This window comes from Xenopus laevis, chromosome 1S (genome assembly GCF_017654675.1).
Source record: "Xenopus laevis strain J_2021 chromosome 1S, Xenopus_laevis_v10.1, whole genome shotgun sequence".
Lineage (NCBI taxonomy): Eukaryota > Metazoa > Chordata > Amphibia > Anura > Pipidae > Xenopus > Xenopus laevis.
The window spans coordinates 101,534,191-101,557,133 of NC_054372.1; the positions used below are offsets into that span (position 1 = coordinate 101,534,191).

The 22,943-nt window shown below is 39.6% G+C and overlaps 1 protein-coding gene across 3 annotated transcripts in view; it reads left to right on the forward strand.

The window, feature by feature from the left end:
- b3gnt3.2.S (UDP-GlcNAc:betaGal beta-1,3-N-acetylglucosaminyltransferase 3, gene 2 S homeolog) overlaps nt 1-9,244 on the forward strand; it is a 26,585-nt gene extending 17,341 nt beyond the window's left edge. For all 3 annotated transcript variants that reach the window (XM_018239907.2, XM_041580011.1, XM_041580012.1), the window contains exon 2: nt 7,750-9,244. In XM_018239907.2, the coding sequence (XP_018095396.1) occupies nt 7,757-8,920 (1,164 nt within the window). In that variant the 5' untranslated portion in view covers nt 7,750-7,756 and the 3' untranslated portion in view covers nt 8,921-9,244. The remainder of the gene's footprint in view (nt 1-7,749) is intronic.
- Nucleotides 9,245-22,943: the final 13,699 nt, after the last annotated feature.

The window sequence follows — 22,943 nt, forward strand, 5'->3', positions numbered from 1 at the left end:
TGTTCAATCAGCCAGTGTTGAAAACGTGTATACTGTACATTCCTTCTCTGCATACAAGTAATTTGTATATTATAGATATTTGCCTACCAAAACTTTAGGTCACAGAAAAGGGTAATTTTCCTTATTATTAAGGAATAATGCTGTTCTGTCACTATGGCGTTTATCCTGTTACCCCATAGGAAAATGATATCCCTTTCTGCTATGATAACTGTAGTACCTGATAACATTACTTATTGTTTTTTGCACACAAATTCTGAAATCTTTTGTTATTTGCCTCTCTTTATGCAAATATATTTCTACACCTAAACAAACTTTCCAGCAAGTTCACAAAATACATTTTTGTTCCAATATCACTTTTTTTTGTTATCTGAATACCACTCTACAGATTAAGAGAAACACACATTTGAGAGTTATACATATGAATACAAGAATTTATTTTTATTTTTCTGCCCATGCAGCTAGGCTATTTGTTAGGGAGCTAAACACAGAATTCTGTGTGAGGGCAATGGCCAAATTTGGTCATATTTCCCAGTAAAATAAAAGGCAAGTACAAACATTATCCAGTCTTCATACCAGCTACCCCTATACTGGAATCGCACATATAAATTGTACATGTCGAGAGTTTGGTGCTAGATATCTGGGTTTTTTTTGCCACCAGTACTGATTGCAATAACAAGATTACAGGGACATAAATTATAAAGATAGGGAACCAGTGTATGGAGTACATTGAACAAAGCTTACCACTGTGCACAGTGGGCCCGGGTGCACATGCCCCAGACCTTCAGCAAAGGGAACAAATACCAGGAAACATCAAAGGAGTTTGGCACAAGCCTGGACCACACCAAGTAGAAGAGCCAAAGTCAGATGGTAAAGATTAAAAATTTACATTTTATTTTCCATAATAAAAGGCCATGGTTCTTAATTATGGAAAATAAAATGTAAATTTTTAATATTTACCATCTGAATTCGGCTCTTCTACTTGGTGTGGTCCAGGCTTCTTCCAGCCTGCTTTGTTGTTTACAGGGACGTAAACACAGGTTCTCCCATGCCTAGGGTGACACTAAATTAATGGAAGCAAGACACAAAGACTCAGATGTGGGTAAAGGCCAGCCACAGCTTTATTAGAATGTTTTTCCCCCTACCCTAGCAAACGCACGCTGATATAAACTAAAAACGTTTTCTTGATATAAATTGGACTTTGATCTCAAACCAAATGCCAGCCATTGTAACAACAATGGGCACATGATATTCATGTTTAACTATACAGATCAAAGGCAAAGATTAAGAACTGCTGTGATGATGATGCTGTGACAAGAAAGGTTGACTTAATACAATAAGATTAGACAAGAACAGAAACCAAACACACATTACAGAATAAAGTGGTAAGAAGGCAGTGAGACTGGAGGGGAGAAGGGGTGAGACCAGATGCTCTACAGTCCCAGTGCCCCTCACTATGCATTCCAGCAACAGTGAAGAACATGGAGTTGTGTATACCCAGAGGAGGTAATTGCCCAACACACAAACCAAAAATTGTATAATTTGTTTCATCAGAGTTGGCCTATAAGACTAATGGCAATTACAAATGAGATTAGTTGTCCTGTGATTAATCTCTAGTGCAGACCACGAATATCCTCAATTGTGATTGCCCTAATAGCACATGATTTGTTTTCTTACACTCCCTGTATACGTGCACTGGGGGGGGGGGGCAGCTGATTACTTCTCTTCCCTAGTGTATAATTGCACCAATGAAAGACACGACCCATGTGCTAGTAGCCTAAGAGCCTATTTAAAAAGGTAGTTCACCTTCCAACCATGAAACCATTGGAACAATGGTAAAAAATTAAAGATGGAAAGCAACTGAAAAAGATGTTACAACTACAGTAGGTGCAGTTTTATGCTCCATTGACCTTGCAGTATTCTGAGCCTTGTCAAATACACAAGACAGCAAAATGACATATGTTACCACTAAAGAATCTATTCACTCAAGAATCTTTATATAATCACAGGGCCTCGTACAACAAAAATTTCACCCCACCCCACCCCACAGTTAAAAAACCATACAGACATCAGGGCTAAAAACAGTAACCCGTCCTGCACAAGTTATAAAAAGCCATTGATGGTGAGGTCCCCCTTATAAGTTAAAAAAAACTGTGGTGCCAGGACCCCCATAAGTTTTTTTAAAAAAACATTGGTGGTCAGGAACCCCCTACAAGTTGAAAAAAATAATTGGTGACCAGGGCCCCCTATAAGTTAAAAAAAAAAAAAAACATTGGTGCCAGGGCCCTCCATAAGTTAAAAAGAATTGGTGGCTATAGGGTTAATAAAATTTAAAAAAAACAAAAAACAGAAAAACACATTGGTGTTCAGTAGAACTGAACTCTTAACTTCAGGACAACTTCGGCTCCTTTTTCAGTTTCAGGACTTCAGCTTTGTGGCTTCAGGTCTTTTCGTGGCTCTTTGGGACTTGGGCTCTTTGGCACTTGGGCTCTCTTCGGATCTTCTGGACTTTGGATTACTTCGGCTCTTCGGGACTTCGGTTCTTCAGGACTTGGTCGGTTTGGGACCTTGGTGGTTCAGGACTTCAGCAGCTGCGCCACAACTTCGCAGATGTTGAGGGGCCCAGCTATTTTGAAAAGTGCAGCACAGCCGGGCCCCCATTTAGACCTGGGCCCGGTACAACAGTACCCCATGTGCCCCCCTGATGGCGGCCATACGCTCAAACAATAAAAATAAAGTGCAAAAAGGCAGTAATGCTCAGATGGCAAATGTCACAGAGACCTATAGCTCAAAGAAGAGCATATCTCCTTTTATGTTACAGTTAAGCAGTTTTTCAGTTGGTCTTCATTATTTATTTCGGATTGTTTTTGAATCATTAGCATTCCAAGTCAGACTCTTTCCAGCCAGCAGGATGTCTGTTGGTACTGTTAGGAAACTAGGATTCTTTGTATTGGTTATGTTTCTCTTTAAACCAGTGTCGGACGGGGATGCCTGGGGCCCACCAGAAAACGTTAGTCCAGGGGCCCATTCTCCAAACTATTTCTCCTCATCCTCACCTCACTCAACCTCTATTTTTCAAGTCTCTTTTTTTCTATTCTATTATTTATTGTTCTTTAGCCTCTCTGTTCCCATACAGAAGTAGGTATTGACCATGGAACAGGCATAATGGTTAGAAGCAGGAGGGCCCACTGACACTTGGGACCACTGACACTTGGGCCCACTGGGAGTTTTCCTGGTATCCTGGTGGGCCAGTCCGACTCTGCTTTAAACCCTCTACTATATACCTTCCATTGTGATTGCAAAACTGCTTCCTGATTGCTAGGAAAAGGAACCCCTTGCAAACCTGTAACTTTTCTAATTTCAAGCCTAAGACCTGCAGAACAAAAAATGTAAATCATTCAACCATTCTAAAAGTTCATTTTAAAGCAAACCATGCTTTTTGGTGCAGTTCTGTGACCTAGGAAGGTGTATGGTTCATAAAAGTACTATTCAGTGTTTTTTGATGCATACCTGTTTTTTCAACCATTAATTTACAAGGACTGATATCTCATTGCCGTAGCATTCACGCTACACAATTGTAGAGTTCAACTAAGGCCTATTAAAAACAAGATTAGTTTAGATTCCCCAAGTGTCACCTGTGTCATTAAAGCACTAATGTGTTCTCATGCAATGTATATACAGCATTAGTATAGTGATGTAGCCAAAAGCAAAATGAAATGCGCAACTGCATTTGCATCATGGCTGTTAACAATAAGGTGCAGGGTTTTTTTTTATTCTTTTATTCTGTAGTAGTTTTGTGATTGTATAAGAGCCTTCTCTTATAATGTTTGATTCTCAGGGTTGAACCGTTTAATGGTAAGACGGAACAAGTCAGTACTACAAAGAGACACGGAGTCAGAGGTAACCAGGCATTGAACCATACTCAGTGTATGGAAACATTTCTTTTGAAACTTCAAGTTGCAGAATTTTAGATGTGGGGTTGGGAGATGAGGGTTTGAAATATAGTTAGTAGAAGCTGAAACTGAAGAAGTAAACACTGATGGTTTCAAAATCTTTGTATTCAATTACTTAAGTGCTATGGCTAGGGTCGCCACCTTTTCTGGAAAAAAATACCCAGCCTTCCTATATTTTATGTCTCTGCCCAATTAATAGCATAGGGATCATACATCATTCTAACCAGCCATGTACCAACCCTAGCACACAAGGCATTGAAACAATTTCATCACAGTCACAAAGAACCTTGCAGCTGTAGCACGACTGTCTGATATCTGTGATCTGGGAGGTTATCTACAGTTTCCAGCATGCGTTCATCTTTTGTTTTCAAGCATCCCCCGTATGTGGATAGTTTTGCTGAAAGGAACTAACTAATCACAAGTTAGTGAAGATTTTTAAACTTCCATCTCCTAACTTGCCGTACATAGCATTGTATGGCAATTACAATGAAAATTAATTATTGAGGTGGTGCAGAATGAATTTAGTCTTTGCCTGTCCTTCACTGCGGTTGATTCTCGCCAGCTATGCAGTGTGCCGATCTGAAGTCATATAAAATTCCAGGAAATATTCCTGTATATAAAGCAATTAAAGAGTGTGTATAGTCCCCCTGTGTTTATAGGTGGCCATACCAGGGGCAGTTTTCATGCTCTGTTTAATCACAGTTCTGGCTGTGTGCTAATAGCGTTGCTATAGCTACTGCACCCAATCCAAACTGCTAAAGGGAATGCTCTAGTACAGGTTTGTGCTTGGATGATATTTGCTACAAATGTACCCTATAGGCAGCTGCAATGATCTGGTCAATGTACTCATATGTGGACACAAGTCTACAGTGTCAGTGACAAACAACAGAGTAACGTACGCTCTGGAAGTATCAGTCAGTGTTAAAAACACAGATTTGCAAAAAGCATTTGGCTACTTTTTCATTTTACAAATTATTTTGCTTTGGATCAAACAAAAAGCCAATGCCACTTCAACCGTGATTGCTCAGCAGGGCAGTTAAGTACTGATAAACAGGACATAAGTTCCAAAGTTTAATGTAGTTCATGTTATGTTGAAATATTCTTATTTCTGTAAGAGGCACTTGTATGTAAGTATTAATACAACCTACAATCAATCTTTACCCATAGTCAAACCACACTAAAGCCGCAGCTTGTTTACTTTAATAAAAGATTTGATTTAAAATTGGAACTTGGTGTGCCAACGTGCTTGTGTGTCCTTTAAAGGGATACTGTCATGGGAAAACATGTTTTTTGTTTTTTTCAAAATGCATCAGTTAATAGTGCTGCTCCAGCAGACTTCTGCACTGAATCCATTTTTCAAAAGCGCAAACTGATATTTAAAATTTTTTTTTACTTGACATGGGGCTAGATATATTGTCAGTTTCCCAGCTGCCCCAGTCATGTTACTTGTGCTCTGATAAACTTCAGTCACTCTTTACTGCTGCACTGCAAGTTGGAGTGATATTAACCCCCTCCCTTCCCCCCCCCCATCAGCCCATGAGCAGAATAATGGGAAGGTAACCAGATAACAGCATCCAGGTAGATAGAACAGCACTCAATAGTAAATATCCAGGTACCACTGCGACTCATTCAGTTACATTGAGTGGGAGAAATAATAACCTGTCTGAAAGCAGTTTCATCCTAAAAAGTTCTTTCTGAAAGCACATGACCAGGCAAAATGTCATGAGATGGCTGTCTACACACCAATATCACAACTAAAAAAAAAACACTTGTTGGGTTAGGAATGCAATTTTACATGGTAGAATGCAGTTTCCTGATTGTCTTGTATGGAGGTAGCTGAATGTTTGTATTTGCACAGTTGTTATTCTACCTAGATGTGCTTGAAGCATATTACATACATGCAATGTATCACAACAGTCTGTGTATGATTTAAAAGCGTATAATAGTTTGGTATGCTAACATGTTGCCCTATACTGTGCTATTAATATATGTGTATATAATGTGTATGTATAAGGGAAACACTTCATTCATTCTCTCCTGTATAAGAACTATTCATGTTCCTGCCATGAGGCAAAAAGCTAACTTTAGAGGAACAGTAACTCCAAAAAAAGAAAATCTATTAAAGTAAAGACAATATAATGTATTGTTGCCCTGCACTATTAAAACTGTTGTTTTTTGCTCCAGAAACACTTCTATAGTTCATATAAATACACTGCTGTGTAGCAATGGCGGAAATTGAAGAAAGGCTATATGGCACAGGCTAAATAGTGGATAACAGAAAATACCATTATGTTCTACAGAGCTGATCTGCTGTGTAACCTGAGCTTTTTCTCCTTTGAATGGCTGACCCTATTGCTACACAGAAGCTTATTTATATAAACAATAGTAGTGTTTATGAAACAAACCCAGCAGTTTTACCAGTGCAGGGCTACACTGCATTATATTTTTATTACTTTAAAACACTTTTATTTTTGATGTAACTGTTTCTTTAAAGGGGACCTGTCACCATAAGAAATAATTCCAAATCCTATTTTATCAAAATAGCAAAATAAACTTTACTTACAGTATATACATCATTTAAATTTTGTTTCCTTACATCTGGGAATTCATAATTATAGCAAGCAGGACGGTGCCATTTTGTGGACACTGTTATTAGGGCAAGCCTTGCAGCATCTCAGAATCTTGTTTGAGAACCAGAATAGTGGACCTGATGCCCATGCCCTGGCTACACAATTAAATGGTGAGGAGGGAGCAGGGAATGCTAAGTGCTAAATAGAAAGTGAAAGTAATTGCCTGCCCCACCTCTATGCCTAAGGTATAGAGGAGGGCCAGGCAATATGATAGACAGGTGAGATGTTTAAATGAGTTTATAACAGCAATGAATGCTTCAATTAAAAAAATGAATTTGGTTTTTATGTTTAATTTGAAAAGGACTTTTATTATACAGCTTTTTTTATGTCTGGATGACAGGTCCACTTTAGGGTAATGACACACAGGTTGTTTTAACGCTCATGCTATATCCCATCTAGTGAGGGCAGGTGAGGCCAGAACTAGGGGTAGGCAGAAGAGGCAGGGCCGGAACTAGGGGTAGGCAGAGTAGGCACGTGCCTAGGGCACAAAGCTAGGGGGGCGCCAGGCACGTACCTGCTCTGACGCCTACCCCATTGTCCGGTCCTGTCTTTCGCCGACTGCCACAGATAATTCCTTGTGATAGCGCTTGTGCGCATGCAGTTCTGCGCATGCGCATCAGAGCGAAGTTTCGCGCATGCGTGTCCGAGCGCAGTTTCACGCATGTGCACTAAGCTGGCGACGTGCCCAGAGAGGTTGCCTAGGGCGCCTGGCTGGGTTGGCCCGGCTCTGAGAAGAGGCACCTGACTAGGGTGCAAAAATTGTAAATCCAGCAAGTGTGTTTGCACTGGAGGCAATTGGTTCCAGATGTGAAAAGGAGAGAAGGCGTGTGTATTTCCGAAAGCTGTTTCCAGCCCCCGTGTGGCACTAGCCAGTAGTCTTTGTTAAATGTTGAGATTAACAAAGGAGTAGATCATTATACAGTACATAGGCTTATCTGTAGGCTTTCTATAGTACCTGCTTTAACTAACTTGGAAGTGTTATTTCTTTTCCCTGTTTAGTGAAAGAAATAACAAAAACAAACTATCTTTCTTCATTAAATCTATTAAAATATGTTCGGCACAAGTCCTATTCATTTAGCTTAAATGTGATCTAGATCCTCGGTGGTAATACATTGATATTGACGTGCATTGTGAATTATTTTACCTTTTTTTTTTTTTTTTTTTTACAGTGTCAATATGAGGAGGGCATTTCTCAAGGCTGAGATCTTTGTCTTGCTTGCTGTTGGAATATTGTCCCTCCTTTTTATCCTCCGGGAAAATGAAAATGATCAACTAGTGTTAGAAGAAATTGAGGAACGTTCACCTAATCGTCTTGCAGATACTATTGACACTACTGAATCACCCATTCTAAAACTAGAGTGGAATTCCAGGTGTAAACCGAATGATTCTGTTGAAAGTATTAGTGGGTTCTCTGTTTTGCCGCCTCATATAAAAGATTTCTTAAAATACAGGCATTGCAGAAGTTTCCCCCTAATTATTGACTCTCCAAATAAGTGTGATGGTCCGTCTGCATCCAAAGGAGTTTTCTTGCTGCTTGCAATTAAGTCTTCCCCTGGTAACTATGAAAGAAGGGCTGTTATTCGACAGACTTGGGGAGCAGAAGAGACCTACGGGACTGCTAAGGTGAGGACGATATTTATATCAGGGATTCCAAAGGCAGATAAGGAAGTAAAAAGGATGAGTAAACTGCTGAAGATTGAGAGCCAGAAATTTGGTGACATTTTACAATGGGATTTTCAAGACACTTTCTTTAACCTAACTCTAAAGCAGCTCCTGTTTCACCAGTGGTTAGACAACAACTGCCCAGGAGCCAACTTTATTTTCAATGGAGATGATGATGTCTTTGTGAACACCTTCAATGTAATTACCTACTTACAGGGACTTAGAGAGAATGGAGCAGATAAACATCTCTATGTTGGGCAGCTGATTGCAAATGTAGGTCCTGTCCGGGAGTCACAGAGCAAGTATTACGTACCAGTACAGGTTACCACTTCCAATTCCTACCCAAAGTATTGTGGAGGAGGAGGAATTCTTATGTCTAGATTTACTTGCCTTTCCATCTCCAATCAGTCAAAAAGCATACAACTTTTCCCAATCGATGATGTGTACCTTGGCATGTGCCTTGAAAAGGCAGGCTTAGTGCCAGCTTCCCACATGGGAATGAGGACAGTAGGGGTGAAGGTCCCTTCTGCCACATTGGATTCTTTTGATCCTTGTTATTATAGGGAGCTTCTTATGGTACATCGTTTTGTGCCTTATGAGATGATAGTCATGTGGAATGCCATACAAGACCCCAAAGTAGACTGTGGCCAAAGACATACTATCTACATTGGCGTATGATAAACATTTTCTTTGTGATCAAGGGTTTTGCACCTCTGACATAAATGGTTTACAAATGAAGCACTGCTGATGGATTAAGAAAATATTTGGACCACAAACAAAGGAATTTAAAAGGAAAGACGTTCTATGATTTGATTGCACAGCTCAACCACTATTCCATGACCCCCCCCCCCAAAATAATAAATATTCTCAACTGTTTGCTAGGCTGAAGCTGGCTGTGCTTTCCTGGAAAATGAACTCAACTGCTGCCAGTACATTGTCATTTGCACTTGAACATGACCAAAAAAAAAAAAACCTAACTAAAGAACCAAAAAAATCTCTTAATGGCAAGAAAATGTATATTTGCACAGACATAAGTTATTTGGTACCTTTACAATGCTTTCTTTGCACATATTAGTCATGTAATGTCACACATCATGACCGAAGGACATATTTCACTTTTCCATGCAACTGGGTTTGACACAATTGTTTGACATTTGGAGACTTCTAACAAGACACAATGCCAGTCAGCCTTTTATGTTATCTCACCACAGCTTGTGAACCGGATTAACTGATGATGATTTGGGACATGAATTGGGTCATAAGCTTCCATTGGAACGGCTCATTGTGCACAGGTGGAACTAAATTGCTGCCTTAAACAAATATAGTATGATTTATATTTACAAGTAATCTGGGCATGAAATGTGTATTTTAATTGTATTTATTTTTACCCTTTCACTCCAGTAATTAGGCATAAGATATTTTTTTTGTAAATGTAATATTTAAGTCAAACTATACGTATATGTCAGTAATTTGGGCATTTTGTCCTTATCTTTTGTTCTGCTCAGTTCAATGCCCTGGTCAACCCAAACAATGCCACCTATTAATACTTAATTCCTGTGTGGAAAAATGCTCTGCTGGGACAATGGCAGATTTTGTTACTTTGGACACTTTTACATTGAAGGACGCAGGGGGCACATAGTGCTCATAGCAGAGAGCAGCAGACCCCTGGGCACATGGTTAGATGAGCCCCTTAGTTCTTTTGCACTTGCACCCATGGGCATTGTAAATTAACTATATGTATTTTTTAAGAGCTGGAAAACATGGAGTCCAAAGCAACCCTTAGACCAGGGATCCCCAACCTTTCAAACCCGTGAGCAACATTCAGAAGTAAAAGGAGTTGGGGAGCAACACTAGCATGAAAAATGTTCTTGAGGTGCCAAATAAGGGCTGTGATTGGCTATTGGTAGCCCCTATGTGGACTGGCAGCCTACAGTAGACTCTGTTTGGCAGTACATCTGGTTTTTATGCAACCAAAACTTGCCTCCAAGCCTGGAATTCAAAAATAAGCTCCTGCTTTGAGGCCACTGGGAGCAACATCCAAGGGGTTGGAGAGCAACATGTTGCTCACGAGATACTGGTTGGGGATCACTGCCTTAGACATATCCTTTGTCATACTAACATGTAGCATGTTTTTTTTCAGGCTACTATCTCCTGACCAGCACATTAAACCTTGCTGTGGGTTGCTTCGGTGCTCTGATTTTGGGCAACTAAAAACATTACACTTAAAGCATCCAAGGTCTTCCATTGCCCTTAGGAGATATAGGGTAGGGCCATACTAAATCTTTTTTTTCTTTCTGTTGGGTCAAAAAATTATTCTTGGGGTAAATTTTCAAATAAAAAGGCTAAACTACACCAGTAGAGATACCAAACAAATAAGCAAAGAAAAAGATCTTTGGTTACATTCTCTAATATACAGTATGCATTCTTGGTCAAAAACTATTTTGTGTATCTTTTACTACCTCCTTTTATGTTAAATTCACATTTTTAAAAGGACACAGGCACAAATGTTGGTATCTAGAAATGTAGATCTTCCCCTTGTTAGCGGATGCTAGACGTTTAGCAGCAGTTAGAAATCCACAGGCTGAATATCTTCATAAGGCACAGAGTGACAAAATACTGCCAAATATGTATGGCAAAAACATGAACTGCTCTGTACAAAACTATCCAATGAAAACTTCTAGTATAATAAGACTTTGCCAATATATTATTTGTGGATTCTGGTTGGACAGTGTCCTCAATTCTTTTTAAAAAAGCTGGATCAAAGTTGACTAAAGGGTAGATAACCACAGACCATTAGATTTAAAACAGATGACTAGTAGTTCATAGCGGATAAGCATTGTCCACCCTTACTTCAGGACAGTGCTAACAATTTGGTATGCCGTGGGCAATTTTTCCAGGCAGGTATAGTGTAACTGAGACCAACTGGCGAGGCCACCAAAAATTTTGATATATAGACATTGTTATAATGTAAGCTGAGTTCTGGGAATGTATGGCCATTTTCTTATAAAATACAGCATGCTTCTAAATTTCCTGAATTATGTGTTCTATGTCTGTATTGTCTTAGTCAAAAAGGACCAGTAGCACCAAATATTTAAAGGCTTTTCTATATATTTAAATATGTACTATTACCCATAACTGGTTCAAGTTGTGTGTTTGTATAAAGTTGCTGTATAACCCTAAATGCTGTTTAGAATACAAAGGTTTTAATATTTAGCAATATTTTGCTGGGGGGGGAGGGTGCAGCTGGCGCAGGAGCCCAGTGGGAGATGTGTGGGGGGCCCTGATGCAGAAGCCAACCACCCAGTCTGACAGTGACTGATAGAGTCCACAAGTGCCAGCCTGGTCACTACAGGTAATTGGCTGTTGATTGGGAGATAAATGTGGTAGATGCTGCTAAGTTCACCTACCTAGCCCCAAGGTTTCTCCTAATAAAACAGGGGTAAAACAAAGGTATATGCCATGGAAAAACTTTTATTTTGTGTATTTAAAGCAACCGGAATATAATGTGTGTAAAGTGCAGCGTACATGTGTTGGTGCTATAAAAATAACAGAAAATCAATAATTGTAAACAACTTTCCAATATACATTAAATTAAAACAATAGTCTTTCAATGATATTGCAACTGAAAGCAGTATATTTGTGACCACTTACAATGTCTGCACTCTTGCAACAATATTGCAAGGCAGTTGATTAAGCTGAAAAAATTGTTCTAGAAGAGAGCTGACCAAAAAAACTGTGTTTTTAAAGGTATTAACATATAATATAGGGAATAAAGTACTCCTTATTGTAAAATATAAGGATATTATAAGTCACAGAGGAGTTCATGGAACTCTGAGGTTACTTCTAATATCCTCATATTCTCAAGGGGTACTTTATTTATTATAATACACAAGTTTAGTGAGTCATGTGACAAAAATGACATCACGACTCAACGTTTATAACTGATGACATCACTAGGCACTGTTTATAAGGATATAATTAACAAGATATTCATGGCTTTTGTGTATTTAATACTGTTAGCATGCACTACTAGTTGTTTGACCTGCACCTGGTCCCACAAGGGGTAGTTATGTTACTGCATATCTGACTCTCAAAAAGTTTGGCTTAAGTCAGAAAAATTACACCTTACCTTATATAAGCTCTTGCTCAGATACTTAAAAAAAATTCTTATAAAGTATAATTAAATCTGAAACTGACACTCACTACCCTAAAATCCTATTTTAGCAAATAATTATTTTTATCTTGTTAGTAGGGATGAATGATTTTTTTCGCCAGGCATGTATTCAAAGCGAATTTCTGCATTTTGCCATCTGCAAATTTTTCCTCAAAAAAATTGCCACAACAAAAAATTTGCCAAGACAAAATTGTTGCAAAGAAGTAAAAGTCGCCATAAGAAAAAACGCCCATTGACACTGGAGTGAGAAAAAATTGTTGAGTATCTAAAAATTTGTCACACGTAAAAAAATTTTTGACTACCATTGACATCAATGTGTTTCACAAATTTTTGGGACAGATTTTCTCATCACTACTTGTTAGCAGCCAAACAACCATACCATTATTTTTAATAAAAGAAAATGCATTATTGAATGAAACTTTTCATTTATATAAATATGCAATGTATACAAACAAAAATAAGGTACACCAAAAAAATAAAGTTTTAACCTGGTAAACAGACAAAGTTCAAATGAAGGGTTTGCTTAAACACAATACTGGAATGTTTTTACGTTTAACACAACTCCTAAGAGAAGAGAAAAGTTCAATATTTGTCTAAGCTGAAACCCCCCACCAATGAGGTAGCCCTTCCACTGCCAATATGGCCATTTTTGAGGTACAGTAGCTTACTTAATATGTAGCTGCAGAGTTTTCAGCAAATCCTTCTGCCACTATTTATTCAAATATGAAAAGTGGCCGTGGCAAAAAGACAACAAATATTTCAACACATTCAACTTTCAAGTAATAAATACAGTAAAATAATAAATACCGTAAAATATTTAGAAGTAGTAGTAAATTAAAGTGCAATTTTTCTTGCTTTTATGGCAGCAAAATGATCTATAACATCATCAAAGTCTATTTTCTTTGCAATCTCATGCTCAATTGAAAGGATGCTTAGGTTTGAAAGCCTTTCTTGTCCCATAGTTGAACGTAAATAATTTTTAATAAGTTTCAGCTTGCTAAAACTTGTTTCGCATGATGCTACAGTTACAGGCAAAGTTAGGAATATACGAAGTGCAGCATCAATGTTTGGATAGCAATCTGCAAGTGAATAGTCCCGTGTCATCTGAAACAGTTCTAGAGGTGTTGCAGACTTTACATCTGGCAATATGGCTTCTATTTGATGTTTAAAGCTCTCAATCTCTGAGCACAATTCAGGAGCATCCAAATCCTTGCTGTACTTTTAGGGCTAGTCCACACGGGGAGATAGCCCTGCGTTTGCGGTCGCGGCGACAAAGCGCCGCGCCAGTCGCCGCGACCGGCGCAGGCGACAGTTTTGTATGGGCGCCTATGTAAAAACGCCTGTGCTAACCACACGAGGCGATGCGCTTTTCAACAGTCGCCTGAAAAAGCCTGGCGAGGCATTTTCAGGCGACTGTTGAAAAGCGCATCGCCTCGTGTGGTTAGCACAGGCGTTTTTACATAGGCGCCCATACAAAACTGTCGCCTGCGCCGGTCGCGGCGACTGGCGCGGCGCTTTGTCGCCGCGACCGCAAACGCAAGGCTATCTCCCCGTGTGGAATAGCCCTTAAGTGAGGTTAACTGCAGCTTTCTGTAATTGTGGCAATTCAAATGTGACAAGGGCAGGGCAAGACACTCAAAATTAATTAAGGTGTCCATTAGTGTTTTTGATTTCCATGTCAAGTCAGATATCAAAACATCAAAAATGTGGTTAAGGTTGATTCTAAAGTTATCTCCAGCAGAAAGGCTGCTTCATCAGCTGATTCATATGATGCTCTGGCTTTCATTTTTCTTTTCCTCTTTTGGGGAAATGTTGCTGGAATATCAAGTTTTTCACAGACATCTCTAGCGTAAAGATATATTTCATCAGCACTGATGCCTTGCATTTCTTGGAATGTTCTTCTTAGGCCATCAATCATTTTTGAAGCAAGGATGGATATATTTTTGGCTTACAAGGCTTGTTTAACTCTTATCAACTTGGCCTAAAATCTTATTCCATACAAATAAAGTGCAGAGAAAATGATAATCAACTTGCAAAAGAAGAGTTTTCTCTGATATCTGACAATACCTCACACACATTAATGATCTCAGCAAACAGTGCTTTCACATTCACACTTGCACTTGATGCCCATCAGGTGTCTGTGTGCCCATTGAGAGTTGTTTTCAGCGTATTTTTCAGTATTTCCCACCAACTGGTAGATGAGGAGATAAATGTGAATAGTCGTTGAACTGTACCAAAAATGGTTTTCATTTCAGCATTTACAGAGACTGCATGTACACCTGCCAGGTTGAGGCTATGTGCTGCACAAGGAACATATTTTGCATATTATTTTTATTGCAAAATTCTTGCCTGGACTCCATTATTCTTCCCTGCCATATTTGTTGCATTATCATAGCCTTGGCCTCTTGCATCCTGGATACCATCTGCTTGTAACTAGATTTCTGAAGCTAAGCCACTCCCAGATTTCTCTTTGTTGTGGATGAAGTCTATAAAGCTTTCTTCAATTGTCACCTTCCCTTCAACAACACTGACATAACATTTTATTTCACTCATTTGCTCTTGATGGGATATATCTGGTGTACAGTCAAAGTAATACTGAGTAATACTTAACTTCTTTTGTTTTGCCAATAATCTCAGATCGCACTCTCTTCCCCAGGATGCTTGAATCTTATGTGAGAAGTAATTTGTAGAACATTTCTGGCGCGTTTCAATCTTTTCTTTAAGTGCTATGTTATGATGGCTTATTACTTCTATAATTTCTAGAAATATGCCAGCATGTGAGCCACCAATAACATCAGTTGAGCCTCTTAATGCCAAGTTGTTCTTTGCACAGAATAATGGTGGCCATAGACACACAGATCATATCGTACGAAGCAAATTTTTGTACGATATACGGTGCGTGTATGGTGGGAAAAGAGCGGACTGATATCGGCAAAAGACCTGGATATTGGTCGGCTCGCCGATTGGGCTGGACGGAAAATTTTGATCAGGTGCCTTTAAATGCACCCAAACATCGTCCATTGTTAGTGCTGAATCGTCAGAAACCGGTGGAATTCTATTGTTTCTACCTGTATATCTGACAATTCAGCTCTACATGTGTGTGTATTGAAACAAACAATCTTTCTTGGAAAGATCTTTTCCAAGAAAAATTGTAATTGTTATGTCTATGGCCACCTTAAGATGGCATCTAAAATGCACTTTAAAACATTACGCCACTTCAACAATGCCTTTGGAGTATATTAACCATGTTCTTTCAATCTTTCTACCACTGGGTATTTGTCTGGTGACTGTGACTTTCCAAAATCCCCATCTTTACCTTCTGATTTTATCAGTTATTTCTGCCCATGAGGGTGGGTCATTTAGATTTATCTCTATGGTAGGACTGTCTTCAGTCAGAGTATCTTCTGATATAGTGTCACCCTGTATCAAATGGTTACTGGCAATAGGAGAGCCAGTGGCATATCTTTCAGTGACACTTTCCTCAGTGTCTGATTCTGCACAGATTTTACTTTTCTCTTTTTCTGGGATTAGTTCTAAGTCTTGGTCAGGTACAAAATAGATTTCTGGAGCTGTTTCCATGATGCTGGTGCACTGACCATTCAAACCAATGAGAAAGACTGGCCAAGTTGGGATTGGTTACACTGGAAAAGAGGAAGTGGGGGGGGGAAGAAGTGGGTATGGTAATACGCAAAAATTGGCCCACCGGAATTCCCCCAAAGACAGGGCGAGGATGGCAGCTATCAGCTCTCAATAAAGTGTTCCTGCCTATTGGTTTTACATAGAGGACCTCTAAAGTGTTCCTGCCTATTGGTTTTACATAGAGGACCTCTAAAGTGTTCCTGGCTATTGGTTTTACATAGAGGACCTCTATGTAAAACCAATAGCCAGGAACACTTTATTGAGAGCTGATAGCTGCCATCCTCGCCCTGTCTTGGGAGGAATTCCGGTGGGCCAATTTTTGCGACTTAGACGCATATGTACCACATGGGATTCCTTCAATAAACAGGTGATGATACTCTGGGATAAATTGGTTGAGAGAAAATATGATGTTACTGTAATAAAGAAAGCTTATGAAAGAGCAGTCAGCACTTCCAGGGAAGAACTCTTGTACCCAGTTAAATACCCTAACAATAAGAGGAGAACACTTAAAAAACAAAAACAAAAATGAGAACAAAAGACTTAACGGATCTAATATATACTTTATTACCAAATACAGCAACCAAGCCGACCAAATAAGGAGAATAATAGACAAAAGATTGGATGTATTGAAGGTAGATCCCTTGTTAGATAGAGGAGGTTTGAAGTATGTATTTAAAAAGAGCAGGACTATTTCGAATGACTTGTCACCTAGTCTATACCAACTTAAAAATAGACAAATGGAAACGAATAAAAATTGGTTAGTGAAACAAGGATCGTTTAAATGTGGAAAAAATAGATGTAAAGTGTGTAAACACATACTGGTCCAAAATTTCTTTAAGAGCACAGCATCAGGGGAGATGTTTCCCATAAAAAGTTATATAAACTGTGATTCAAGGGGACTTATTTACCTAGTGATCTTTCACTGAAAGAGAGGGCAAGAGAACATTTAATACCCATTGATTTGGACAAAATAGAAGAAACAAATTTTTCAAATAAACGCATATCTGCTATTGGTAAACATATCATGTGTAGACATGGGGGTGATTTTTCACATATCAAATTTCAGGGCATAGAACATGTCAAACTGGGACCACGTGGAGGCAATATTAAGAAAATAATTGATCAAAGGGAAATCTATTGGATTTTCACTTTAAAGACTAGGCATCCGCATGGTCTCAATAATGACTGGGAAGTAACATGCTTTTTTCAGCCATGATGTATGTATAACAACCCAAACATGTGCATATGTAATGATTTATGAGTGAATAACATCGCTGTTAAGGAAGTGTAAAATTGATATGTTGTTTATATTACATTATGACAATATTTGTTGTGACCTATATGACTTGTAACAAACAAAACATATATATTTTTTGTTTGCTTTGTTTTATATCTGAGATTTTTTTTAATGAGCACAGGTATATAAGGCACAGGATATCCTGTGACCTCACCTCTAATGAAGTGCCAAATGGGGGCATGAAACGCGTCAGGTGATCTAACATGTCATAGGGTAGGAGTACATCTGCTAAGGATGCCTGTTTGTTGTTTTAATTTTTCCAATAAAGCTGTTCATTGATTTTTATCCTATGAATGTGGAATGGCTTTCTCGCCCACTAAACCCCCTACATAGCAATCATATAGCTGGAATGTTTGGAGAGCTGCTGAACAAAAATCTAAATAGGAAAAACCAGTAAGAAAATGAAGACCAACTACAAATTGTCGCAGAATATCAATATCTATATCATACTAACTTAATTTAATGAAGAGTATTGCTTTAATGTAGGGTGAACTGATCACTTGAATATTCCAGGACATATCTAATAAATACATGTAGGAAAACACTTCTTGTATTTGAAAATAAAATGCAAACAGTTCAGTTCTTTGAATTTTTGCGACACATCCCTGAATATTCACGCAATCTGGTCACCCTACTTTAATGCATCACAGTAAAACATCTGAATGGTAAACCTATTCTAACACTTTATATATAACTTGATATTTTATGTATGCTATTGCTTCAATGCATCACATTAAAACTTCTGAATTGTAGACACATTATAACAGATAGAGAAGGGCAGGCATGTGATATAATACCCAGCAGCATCAACTTTATAAAGGCACAAACATCCTATGAATAACTAACAAGAAATGAGGTCTTAGGTAGGGTGACCAGATAGTCTAATACAGGGATCCCCAACCTTTTTAACCCATGAGCCACACACAAGTATAAAATAATGTTGGAGAGCAACACAAGCATGCAAAAAGTTCCTGGGGCTTCATAATAAGGGCTGTGATTGGGTATTGGTAGCCCCTATTTGAACTTGCAGCCAACAGGAGGCTCTGTTTGGCAGTATACATGGTTTTTATGCAACTAAAGCTTGCCTTTAAGTCAAGAATTCAAAAAGAAGCACATGCTTTGAGGCCACTGGGAGCAACATCCAAGGGGTCAAAGAGCAACATGTTGCTCACGAGCTACTGGTTGGGGACCACTGGTCTAATAGATAGATAGAACTAATAAATATCAATCTGGAAAAAAAACCACTTACCGACACCCGTTAATTGTGATGTCATGTACCTTTGCAATCAGCCATCACACTGCCCCCATGTACCTGTGCCAGCAGCCTTTATCCATAAATATTACCCCAAGACCCAAGTCCCCCATTTGTACCTGTGCCATGCCAGCAGTCATTATGTATCAATATTGCCCCAAGATGGCAGGCCCAGGGCCCCCCATCTGTGCCTGTGCCAGCAGTCAATGAGCCCATATCCATCAATACTGCCCAAGCCCCCCTCTGTACCTGTGCCAGCCCAGCAGCCATTAGCCATCAATATTGCCCCAAGGCAGCAGGCCCTAGCCACCCCATCTGTACCTGTGCCACTGCCAGCAGCCAACAATGAGCCTAGGCCCAGCCATATCCATTAATACTGCAGTCTACAGGCCCCAAGTTCACACCCCCACCTGTACCTGTGCCCAACAACCCACCCAAGCCCCCTCCCCCTCCATGATCTGTACCTGTGCCAGCAAGCCTCAAAGAGACAATAGAAAAAAGGCAAGTGCAGCTGCCAAAAGTGCCCAGCCAGCAGCCAGCAGAACCGACAGGTCTCTTCAGCACGATTGCTCCCCTCTAATGCGCACAGCGGGTCCTCTCTACCCAACCGATAATTTGTAATGACCTGACTGACGTCTCACCCCGGTTCCACAGCCTACTGTGCATGCGTGTCCGCATGGAAGCCGCCAAACAAGTCATACTCCAGGATGGGGGAGCGCGTTTACAGTTCAGATATTGCCAGGCTAAAACAAACCCCAGAGGGGGTTTGTGCATGCAAATTTTATAAAATATAGTGCTTCTAATAAAGGCTAACAATCCAAATGAACTAAATAGTAAAAATAATTTTAAAAAATTCCCCCTTGAGAAGTGCGCCCCCAGTGATTGTGCCCTAGGCAGTTGCCTAGTCCTTGGTCTGGCCCTGGTTTTCTGTTTAAATTATTTTTTATTTCCCAAGCCACCCAGGCAGCAATCACCAATGTCCTATCAACTGTGGGGCCCAATTGTGGGCCATTTCGGCAGGGCATCCGAGTGGACTCGGTTGGGGTGGTTGGGCTGCTTCTATCAAGGTTGGAGCCATGCTGGTCCAATCGGAACTGGGCACTGGCTGGGCCTATCGGAGTTGGTGGTGGGCTGGCCTATCAGAGTTGGGTAGGGCTGGGCCTATTAGAGTTGGGGGAGGGCTAGGCTTATCAGAGATGGGGGCAGGCTGGGCAGTGTTATGTTCTGGAGGAATTCTTGTCCGTGCTGCCCCCTGGTAGGGGCCTCCAGAAGCATAGAGCCCTATTAGAGCCCAATAGGCCTATGCCAGCCCTGCCAACATGAGTATTCCCTGTCCCAAAGGATACAGACCAATCATCATTGCATGCCTTCACTGAGGAAGCTCAATATCACATGCAATATGATATATGAAGACCATAAACCACAGTTCTATTGCAGAATTGTTTTATTTCTGACTTATGAGCAAAAAAGACATTTTGCAAAATAACTCTGCTTTAGTGATTGCCCACATCTGTCATATTGAAAATGTATTAATAGAATCATACTCCAGTAACTAAGCAGCGCACCCTGGCAAATTTGCATACAAATGTAACTGCACATTTATGTGGAGGTCTGTTAATTTGATCAAACTCATAGAAACTAGTTGCAGCAACCCCACAGAGACTAATCAGATGTTTGTTTTACACAGGTAAGCAATAAATGCCACCTGTTGAGTGGTTGCTATATGTAACTAGTAGAAAACTTTGCGACTTGTATTACTCAACACAAGAGGGGTTTCAGCAAAGATGCTGCAGAATGACACATTTGACAGCTGTTAACATTGTTATTGCCATTGTGATATCAGAAAAGGCAGATTCCAGTGTGTGTGAATGAAAAGAGGAGGACAGATCTTGACCTGCAGCTGGGAGGTAGTTGGAACATTCAATGTGACCTTGGCATCTACAGCATAAGCTCACACATCCTCTGAAACAAATTGCTTAGTTTCTCTATAACTTGCATTGTGTTAACACCAACCTTTCATAAATTCTTTACCCTACTAAGCAGATCTACAACTTGCACAGTGTGTGTGTTTGAGTGTAAAGGTGGCCATACACATAGAGATCTGCTTTCATCTGGTAGGGTACCTATTGATTGGAGGAAAGCTGATGTAATTGCTATATTTAAAAGGGGATTACTATCTCAGCCTGGCAATTATAGGCCAGTAAGTTTGACATCTGTGGTGGGCAAATTAGTTGAAGGCTTGTTAAGGGATCACATTCAAAAATGTGTTCTGGTGAATGGCATTATGAGCAGTAATCAGCATGGCTTTATGAAGTATAGGTCATGGCAGACACATTTGATTGCTTTTTATGATAAGGTAAGTAAAATGCTGGACAGTGTGGGGGGGGGGGCAGTAGATTTGACCTATTTGGATTTTGCCAAAGTTTGATATAGTGCCCCACAAATGACTACTTTCTAAATTAAGGGTTTATTGAAAAATTTTGCACATGGATAGGAAACTGACTACAGATAGGGTACAGAGGGTGGTTGTTAATGGTACATTCTCTACTTGGAGTAAGGTTATTAGTGGGGTCACTCAGGGCTCAGTATTGGGTCCACTTTTATTTAACTTGTTCATTAATGACTATGGGGAGGTTATTGTAAGTAATGTACTCAGTGTTTGCAAATGACACAAAACGATGCATCCCAGTTAATCCCATCCAGAGAGCGGCATCCTCGCAGCAGGATCTTGACAAACTGGCAATTTGGGTGGCTAAGTGGCAGATGAGATTCAATGTTGATAAATGTTATGCACCTGGGATGTAAGAATATCCAAGCCACTTATACCCTTAATGGCACTGCATTTGAAAATCCATATTGGAAAAGGACCTTGGAGTCCTTGTAGATAATAAACTTGGTTGTAGCAAGCAATGCCAATCAGCAACTGCAAGGGCAAATAAGGTTTTGAGCTGTATTAAAAGGGGCATATATTTGCAGGAGGAGGGAGTCATTCTTCCACTGTACAGAGTAAGGCCCCATCTTGAATATGTTTTGATCCCCAGTGCTAAAACTGACCATTATTGAATTAGAGAGGGTCCATGGAAAGGCAACTAAGCTGGTAAAAGGTATGGAAAATCTCAGCTATGAGGGAAGACTGGCCAAATTGGGGTTGCTCACACTTGAGAAGAGGCTCTTGAGGGTTGAAATGATAACTATGTATAAATATATAAGGGGATCATATAATAATCTCCCTAATGCATTATTTACCAGTAGGTCATTTTCAGCTGACAGGTGGGCACCCATTCCGATTAGAAGAAAGAAGGTTCCGCCTAAATATTCAGAAGGGTCTTTTACAGTAAGAGCTGTGAAGATGTGGAATTCTCTCCCTGAATCAGTTGTACAGGCTGATACATTAGATAGCTTTAAGAAGGGGTTGGATGGCTTTTAATCAAGTGAGGGAATACAGGGTTATGGGAGATAGCTCATAGTACAAGTTGATCCAGGCACTGGTCCCATTGCCATCTTGGAGTCAGGAATTTTTTTCCCCTCTGAGGCAAATTGGAGAGGCTTTCAAAAAGGGTTTTTTTATGCCTTCCTCTGGATCAAATAGCAGTTAGACAGGTTATATATAGACCTAAAAGGTTGAACTTGATGTACATGTGTCTTTTTTTAACCTAACTTACTATGTTACTATGTTACCAATAAATGTTGTCTGCTGTTTTTGGTTACTGCAACTGGAGAAATATTTGCATGTTATAATGTTAACACCATATAAAGCACATCAAAGATTATTTTGGTTGCTATGAATTACCAGACGTGGTGGAAATGCTATAACCTTTATTACATTTCCAAATTAAAAAAGAATTCCACTAAACTGATGGACACACTGCAAGTTTTTTTCCTGTGCTACCACATGCCCAGGTTTTTGGTTGACCGTAAAACACAAACCACTTATTCTACTACGTATGGTACTGCTGCTTATTTGTGTTTTCTCTACCCCTTTGGTAATATCAGCTACTCTCAAGGCCACATTGCTATAAGTTTGAGCTAACACTTACCAAAAAGTTGGGCTTCTGAAAAGTAATAAGGCTGGAAGTCCTTAGGTTAATCATTAATTAAACTTAATATGTGTCCTCTTTTTGGGATATATCCACTAACAAAAATATTTGAAAGATGAAAACTAATTTGTGTGCTGCCTAATCCCATCATTGCAGCTGTTACAACCCCAACCCCCCCCCCCCCCAAGGCTACCACTGAAGAATCTGTTTGTTCCTTACAAGGTTATCACTCAAAGCCCTGGCCAATATGTGGTCCTTGGGATGATAATATAATAACTTTACACATATAAAAAGGCCAATCT